The sequence below is a fragment of the Zonotrichia leucophrys genome, unplaced genomic scaffold, assembly GCF_028769735.1.
Source record: "Zonotrichia leucophrys gambelii isolate GWCS_2022_RI unplaced genomic scaffold, RI_Zleu_2.0 Scaffold_242_78445, whole genome shotgun sequence".
NCBI lineage: Eukaryota > Metazoa > Chordata > Aves > Passeriformes > Passerellidae > Zonotrichia > Zonotrichia leucophrys.
The window spans coordinates 1-8,808 of NW_026992447.1; the positions used below are offsets into that span (position 1 = coordinate 1).

The window sequence follows — 8,808 nt, forward strand, 5'->3', positions numbered from 1 at the left end:
CCCCCAAAATCCCCATTTTTTCACCCCAATTTCACCCAGTTTTTTCCATTTACCCCCTCCCAGGTGCCCCCAGCTGTGCCCAGCTGTGCCCAGCTGTGCCCAGGTGTGCCCAGGTGTATTTTAGGTGCCCCCAGGTGTGCCCAGAATCCCAATTTTCCCTCCAAAACCCCCAAATTTCCCCCAATTTCCCCCAGGTGCCCCCCCGGGCTGTCACTCACGGTGAGTAGGCGTGGCCAGGGCCGTGGGGGGCGTGGCCGTGGGGGGCGTGGCCTCGCGCGGCCCCTCCCCCCGCCTGCAGCACGTCCGGCGGTGACATCATCACATAGAACTGCCCTGGGGGAGGGGACAGGTGAGACAGCGGGCACACCTGGGCACACCTGGGCACACCTGGGCACACCTGGGCACATCTGGGGGCACCTCCAGGCAGAGGAACCCGCCCCAGGTGTGCCCAGGTGTGCCCAGGTGTGTGATTTGTGCCACCCAGGTGTGCCCAGGTACCCCCCAGGTGTGCCCAGGTGTGATGTGCCCATGCCCAGGTGTGCCCAGGTGTGCCCAAATTCCCAATTTTCCCTCCAAAACCCTCAAATTTCCATCAATTTTCGCCCAGTTTTCCCGGTTTTTGTGCCCCCCAGGTGTGCCCAGGTGTGGTATTTGCCCATCCAGCTGTGCCCAGGTGTGCCCAGGTGCCCCCAAATCCCCCAATTTTTCACCCATTTTCCCCAAATTTTCACCCATTTTCCCCATTTTTGTGCCCTCAGGTGTGCCCAGGTGTGGAATTTGCCCATCCAGGTGCCCCCAGGTACCCTCAAATTCTCCAGTTTTCACCGATTTTCCTCAAATTTTCACCGATTTTCCCCTCCCAGGTGTGCCCAGGTGTGGAATTTCCCACCCAGGTGTGCCCACCTGTGCCCAAAATCCCAATTTTCACGGATTTTCCCCAAATTTTCGCTCTTTTTCCCCAATTTTCGCCATTCCCCCCATTTTTGTCCCCATCCCGGTGCCCCCAGGTGTGCCCAGGTGTGCCCAGGTGTGCCCAAATTCCCAATTTTCCCTCCAAAAACCCCAAATTTTCACCGATTTTCCCCAAATTTTCACCGATTTTCCCCAAATTTTCGCCGTTTCCCCCCCTTTTCGCGCCCCCCAGGTGTGCCAGGTGTGCCCAGGTGTGCCAGGTGTGCCCAGGTGTGCCCAAATTCCCAATTTTCCCTCCAAAACCCCCAAATTTTCACCGATTTTCCCCAAATTTTCGCCGTTTCCCCCCATTTTCGCGCCCCCCAGGTGTGCCAGGTGTGCCCAGGTGTGCCCGCTGTTACCTGTGGCCGGTGCCAGGCTGCTCTCGGCCTGCAGCAGGGTCCCCTCCCCCCCCCAGGTGAGTCTCTCGGCCCCGCCCTCGCTGCCCGGGCTGGCCCCGCCCCCGGCGCCGCCATTGCTGAAGGGGCCCTGCAGCACCTGCGGGGAGGGGCGGGGCTAAGGTCAGGTGGGCGGGGCTGGGGAGGGGATCCCACCTGGAACCACCTGAGATCCCCAAAATCCATAAAACCCACCTGAGATCCCAACTGGAACCCACCTGAGATCACCTGGAACCCACCTGAGATCCCCAAAATCCATAAAACCCACCTGAGATCCCAACTGGAACCCACCTAGAACCACCTGGAACCCACCTGAGATCCCAAACCCAACTGGAACCCACCTGGATCTCCAAACCCACCTGAGATCCCACCTGGAACCACCTGGAACCCACCTGAGATACCCAAAATCCATAAAATCCACCTGAGATACCCAAAATCCATAAACCCCACCTGGAACCCACCTGAGATACCCAAAACCCAACTGGAACCCACTGAGATACCCAAAACCCACCTGGAACCATCTAAACCCACCTGAGATCCCAGCTGGAACCCACCTGAGATAGCAAAAACCCACCTAGAACCACCTGGAACCACCTGAGATCACCTGGAACCCACCTAGAACTACCTGGAACCCACCTGAGATCCCCAAACCCAACTGGAACCCACCTCGATCTCCAAACCCACCTGAGATCCCACCTGGAACCACCTGGAACCCACCTGAGATACCCAAAACCCAACTGGAACCACCTAAACCCACCTGAGATCCCACTGGAACCCACCTGAGATCCCACCTGAGATACCCAAAACCCACCTGGAACCCACCTGAGATCACCTGGAACCCACCTGAGATCCCCAAAATCCATAAAACCCACCTGAGATCCCACCTGAGATACCCAAAACCCAACTAGAACCATCTAAACCCACCTGGAACCCACCTGAGATACCCAAATCCACCTGGAACCACCTGGAACCCACCTGAGATACCCAAAACCCAACTGGAACCACCTAAACCCACCTGGAACCCACCTGAGATCCCCAAAATCCATAAAACCCACCTGAGATCCCACCTGAGATCCCCAAAACCCAACTGGAACCACCTAAACCCACCTGAGATCCCACCTGAGATCCCCAAAATCCACAAAACCCCCAAAACCCACCTGAGATGCCCCAAACCTCACCTGGATCCACCTGAGATCCCACCTGGAACCACCTGAGATCCCACCTGAGATCCCCAAACCCACCTGGACCCCTCAGGTAGCCCCAAACCTCACCTGAATCCCCTCAAATCCCCCCAAACCCCACCTGAGCCCCCCAACCCCACCTGAGCCCCTCCCAACCCCCACCTGAGCCCCCCAAACTCCCCCAGCCCTGTCCCAGGTGTGTCAGGGCTCACCTGAGCCCCCCCAAAATCCCTCCAAACCCCACCTGAGCCCCCCCAAACCCACCCAAGGTGTGTCCTTGCCCTCACCTGGGCCCCCCCAAACCCCACCTGAGCCACCCAGGTACCCCCAAACCTCACCTGGATTCCCTCAAATCCCCCCCAAACCTCACCTGAGCCCCCCAGGTACCCTCAAACCTCACCTGGATTCCCTCAAAGCCCACCTGAGCCTCCCCAAACCCCACCTGAGCCACCCAGGTACCCTCAAACCTCACCTGGATCCCCTCAAATCCCCCCCAAACCCCACCTGAGCCCCCCCAAACTCCCCCAGCCCTGTCCCAGGTGTGTCCCCGCTCTCACCTGGGGGGTCCCCAAACCCCACCTGGACCCCTCAAATCTCCCCAACCCCACCTGAGCCCCCCAAACTCCCCCAGACCTGTCCCAGGTGTGTCAGGGCTCACCCAAACCCCCCCAAACCTCACCTGAGCCCCCCCCAAACTCCACCTGAGCCCCCCAAACCCCCCCAGTGTGTCCCCCGCTCACCTGGGGGTCCCCAAACCCCACCTGAGCCCCCCAAACCCCCTCAGGTGTCCCCTTGCTCACCTGGGGGGTGCCGGGCCCGAAGGCGCTCACCACGCTGACGGCCGCGCCCTCGGGGCCATCCAGGGCGGCCTCGGTCACCTGAACCACGCGGTACGTCACCTGGGGAGGGGGGAGGGGACAGGTCATCTGGGCACCCCAAATACACCTGGGCACCCCAAATACACCTGAACCCCCAAATACACGTGGGTACCCCCCCAAACACACCTGAACCACGCGGTACGTCACCTGGGCATGGGGGGAGACATGTCACCTGGGCACCTGGGCACACCTGGGTACCCCAAACCCCACCTGAACCCCCAAACACACCTGAACCACGCGGTATGTCACCTGGGCATGGGGGGAGAGGGTCACCTGGGCACACCTGGGCACCCCCAAACTACACCTGGGTACCCCCAAACACACCTGGGAACCCCCAAACCCCACCTGGACCCCCAAATACACCTGGACCACGCAGTACGTCACCTGGGGGGGGGAGGAGCGGGGTCACCTGGGGCACCTGGGCACACCTGGGCACCCCAAACACACCTGGGTACATCCTAAACACACCTGGGTACACCTGGGTACACCTGGGCACCCCCAAACCCCACCTGCACCACGCGGTACGTCACCTGGGCATGGGGGGAGAGGGTCACCTGGGCACACCTGGGTACCCCAAAATACACCTGGGCACCCCCAAAATACACCTGGGCACACCTGGGTACACCTGGGAACCCCCAAACCCCACCTGGACCACGCGGTACGTCACCTGGGCATGGGGGAGGGGGGGGGAATGTCACCTGGGCACACGTGGGCACACCTGGGCACCCCAAAATGCACCTGGGCACCCCCTAAACACACGTGGGTACACCTGGGCACACCTGAGAGCACCTGGGGGCAGCTGGGCACCCCCAAAGCCCACCTGGGCACTCCTGGAGACTCCCCAGGGTGGGGCATGGGGGTGCCTCTGCCCCTCAGGTGTGCCCAGGTGTGCCCAGGTGTGTTGTATCTGCCCCCAGGTGTGCCCAGGTGCCCCCAGGTGTGCCCAGGTGTGCCCAGGTGCCCCCAGGTGTGCCCAGGTGTGCCCAAATCCCCAAATTTTCACCGATTTTCTCCCAGTTTTTCCCAGATTTCCCCATTTTTCCCCCTCTAGGTGCCCCCAGGTGCCCCCAGGTGTGCCCAGGTGCCCCCAGGTGTGCCCAGGTGTCCCCAAATCCCCAAAATTTCACCGATTTTCTCCCAATTTTTGCCAAATTTCCCCGTTTTTTCCCCCTCCAGGTGCCCCCAGGTGCCCCCAGGTGTGCCCAGGTGTGCCCAGTTGCCCCCAGGTGCCTCCAGGTGTCCCCAAATCCCCAAATTTTCACCGATTTTCTCCCAGTTTTTGCCAAATTTTCCTATTTTTCCCCCTCTAGGTGCCCCCAGGTGCCCCCAGGTGCGCCCAGGTGTGTTATATCTGCCCCCAGGTGTGCCCAGGTGTGCCCCAGCTGTCCCCAGGTGCCCCCAGGTGTGCCCAGGTGTGTTATATCTGCCCCCAGGTGTGCCCAGGTGTGCCCAAATCCCCAAATTTTCACCGATTTTCTCCCAGTTTTTGCCAAATTTTCCCGTTTTTCCCCCTCTAGGTGCCCCCAGGTGTGCCCAGGTGCCCCCAGGTGTGCCCAGGTGTGCCCAGGTGCCCCCCCGCTTACCTGGCCGCCGTTGGCGTCGCTCCGGAAGTGGCACTGCAGCCCCTGCAGCCCCTGCAGCCCCCCCTCGGGAAACCCCGCGGGGGGAGCGGGCACGGCCACGGCGCCCTCACCTGGAGGGGCCTCACCTGGGGGGGAAAACGGGCAAAAATAGCACGAAAATATCCCCAAAATATCCCCAAAATCGCCCCAAAAATATTCTGAAAATGCCCCAAAAATATCCCCAAAATGCCCCGAAATCACCCCAAAAATATCCCCAAAATGCACCGAAATCACCCCAAAAATATCCCCAAAATCGCCCCAAAAATATCCCCAAAATGCCCCAAAATCAGCCCAAAAATATCCCCAAAATGCACTAAAAATATCCCCAAAATGCCCCAAAAATATCCCCAAAAATATCCCCAAAATCACCCCAAAAATATCCTGGAAATGTCCCCAAAATGCCCCAAAATCACCCCAAAAATATCCCCAAAATATCCCCCAAAATATCCCCAAAATGCACCAAAAATATCCCCAAAAATATCCCCAAAATGCACCAAAATCACCCCAAAAATATCCCCAAAATGCACCAAAAATATCCCCAAAAATATCCCGGAAATGTCCCCAAAATCACCCCAAAAATATCCCCAAAATGCCCCAAAATCACCCCAAAAATAGCCTGGAAATGTCCCCAAAATCGCCCCAAAAATATCCCCAAAAATATCCCAAAAATAACCCCAAAAATAGCCTGGAAATATCCCCAAAATGTCCCAAAATCACCCCAAAAATATCCCCAAAATGCACCAAAAATATCCCCAAAAATATCCCGGAAATGTCCCCAAAATCACCCCAAAAATATCCCCAAAATGCCCCAAAATCGCCCCAAAAATATCCTGGAAATGTCCCCAAAATCACCCCAAAAATATCCCCAAAATGCCCCAAAAATATCCCCAAAAATATCCCCAAAATCACCCCAAAAATATCCCCAAAATCACCCCAAAAATATCCCCAAAATGCCCCAAAATCACCCCAAAAATATCCCCAAAATCACCCCAAAAATAGCCTGGAAATATCCCCAAAATATCCCAAAATCACCCCAAAGATATCCTGGAAATGTCCCCAAAATTACCCCAAAAATATCTTGAGAATATCCTGAAAATATCCTGGAAATGTCCCCAAAATTACCCCAAAAATATCTGGACAATATCCTGAAAATACCCCCCAAATTACCCCAAAATTACCCTAAAAATATCCTGAAAATATCCTGAAAATTACCCCAAAAATATCCTCAAAATATCCCAAAAATTAGCCCAAAAATATCCCCAAAATATCCCAAAATCACCACAAAAATATCACAAAAAATTACCCCAAAATATCCTGGAAATGTCTCCAAAATTACCCCAAAATTATCCTAAAATAATCCCCAAAATATCCCGAAAATATCCCAAAAAAATCCCCAAATTTCCCCAAAATATTCCAAACATTTCCTCACCTGGGAGAGAAATCATCCAAAAATCCAAAAAGCCCCAAAATTTCAGGAATTCCCCCCAAAATTTAAAAATTTCCCCAAAATTTTACCCAAATCCCCAGAATTTCCCAAAATCTCCCCAAATTTCCCCAAAATTTCAGGAAATTCCCCCCCCAAATTTCTCCAAAATCCCCCAAAATTCAGGAATTCCCCCACCCAAAAAAATTTCAAAATTTTCCCAAAATCCCTCAAAATTTCAGGAATTTCCCCCCCCCAAAAATTTCAAAATTTTCCCAAAATCCCTCAAAATTTCAGGAATTTCCCCCCAAATTTCCCCCCCCAAAATTTCAAAATTTTCCCAAAATCCCTCAAAATTTCAGGAATTTCCTCCCCAAATTTCCTGGAATTTCCCCCCCCCAAAAAATTTCAAAATTTTCCCAAAATCCCTCAAAATTTCAGGAATTTCCTGAATTTCCCCCCCCCAAAATTTCAAAATTTTCCCAAAATCCCTCAAAATTTCAGGAATTTCCACCCAAAAATTTCAAAATTTTCCCAAAATTTCAGGAATTTTTGCATCAAAATTTCCTCAGAATCCCCCAAAATTCCAAAATTTCCCCCAAATCCCCCCAAATTTGCCCCAAATTTCGGGGTCCCCCCTCACCCTCGTGCAGCTCCGCTCCCTCCTCGGCCTCCTGCACCTTCTCCTGCCTGGGGGGGGGCAAAAATTCGAGACCCCTCCCCAATTTTTGGGACCCCTCCCCAATTTTGGGGTCCCCTCCCCCCCCCCAATTTCCCGATTTTTGGGACCCCTCCCCAATTTTTGGGGTCTTTTTTCTCCCCATTTTTGGGACCCCTTCCCCAATTTTTGGGGTCTCCACCCCCCCCTCAATTCCCCCCTTTTTGGGACTCTCTCACCCCACTTTTGGGGCCCTTTTTTGGGACCCTTCCTCAAATTTTGGGACCCCACCGCATTTTTGGGGGTCTCCCGCCCTTCAATTTCCCCATTTTTGGGACCCCTCCCCAGATTTTGGGACCCTTCCCCCCATTTTTGGGGCCCCATTTTTGGGATCCCCCCCCCCTCAATTTTGGCTTCCCCTCCCCCCAATTTTGGGACCCCCTCCCCCCAAATTTGGGGTCCCTCTTTCCCCTCCCCCTCCCCCAATTTTAGGACACCCCCTCCCCCAATTTTTAGGACCCCCCCCCCCCATTTTTGGGACCCCTCCCCCCAAATTTGGGGTCCCTTTTCCCCTCCCCCACCCCAAATTTTGGATTCCCCCTCCCCAATTTTGGGGTCCCCCCCTCCCCACCCCTCACCTGTGGGCGGAGCCAGCGGCCGAGTCCAACATCTCCATGGGGGGGGGGGGGGGAAGCTCTGTCGCGATATTTGGGGGGGGGGTGTCGCGATAGTTGGGGGGGGGAGGAAGTACAATTTAACCCCGGGGGGGAGGGGGGAGGTTTTAAAATATTTTAAAAAACTAAACCCAAATTTCAAAAAAACCCCCAAAATTTCAAAAAAAACCCCCCAAAAAATTAATTAAAACCGCAAAAAAAATTAGAAATAAAAGCCAACCAGTTTAAAGTAAAACCCCGAAAAAATGAAAATAAAACCCGCAAAAATTAAAAAAAAAAAAAAAAGCTAAACATAAAAATAAAACCCCAAAAAATTAATTACAAAATTAATTAAAAATTACCCAAAAAAAAAATTTAAAAATTAGGGGTGAGGGTCGGGGGTGGGGGGGAAGGGGGAAAGGGGGTGGGGGGGGTGGGGGGGGGAGGGGGAAAAATTTTTTGGAGTTTTGGGGGATTTTTTTTCTTTTTTTTTTTTTTTTTTTGGCGGGTCCGGTCACGGGGCCAAACAGCGGCGTCACGTGCGGCCTCCCCTCCCCCCACCCTCCCCTTCCTCCCCTTCCTCTTCCTCCACCCCCCCCCTCTTTTTTTTCCCCCCTTCCCCCTCGCGACTATCGCGACACGAGCGCCCCTCCCCCCCCCCCCCCCGCCCCTCCGAGGGGGCTCAGTCGCGACAGAAGCGGCGGCGGCGACACCGAAACGGTCCCGGGGCGGCGACAGCGAGAGGGGGGGGAGGGGAAAGGGAGAGAGCGGGGGGGGGGGGGAGGGGAAGGGGAGGGGAGGGGGGAGGGCGGGCGGGAAGCGGAAATGGGCGGGGCTTCAACGGGGGGGGGGGAGGAGCTTCGGTGTGAGGGGAGTGGGGGGGGGGCCGGAAAGGGAAAGGGGGGGAGGGGGGAAATCGGATTTTTGGGGGGGGTTGAGGGGAAAATTGGGTGGGGATGTTTTGGGGGGTTTTGTGGAAATGGATTTTGGGGGTTTGAGGGAATGGATTTTTGGGGGGTGGAGAAATTGGGTTTGGGGGTAAAT

General features: G+C 55.1%; 1 protein-coding gene across 1 annotated transcript; it reads right to left on the reverse strand.

Annotated features, from left to right (window-relative positions):
• Positions 1–218: 218 nt before the first annotated feature.
• Positions 219–7,796, reverse strand: LOC135441326 (upstream stimulatory factor 2-like; the record flags this gene model as incomplete). The annotated part of the gene is made up of 7 exons (XM_064700870.1): positions 7,750–7,796; positions 7,097–7,143; positions 4,992–5,116; positions 4,055–4,075; positions 3,331–3,408; positions 1,314–1,449; positions 219–333 (listed from the first exon to the last, which is right to left on the reverse strand). Coding segments are annotated over exons 1-7 (560 nt in total), but the record flags the coding sequence as incomplete, so codon positions are not given.
• Between the last annotated feature and the right edge of the window lie 1,012 nt (positions 7,797–8,808).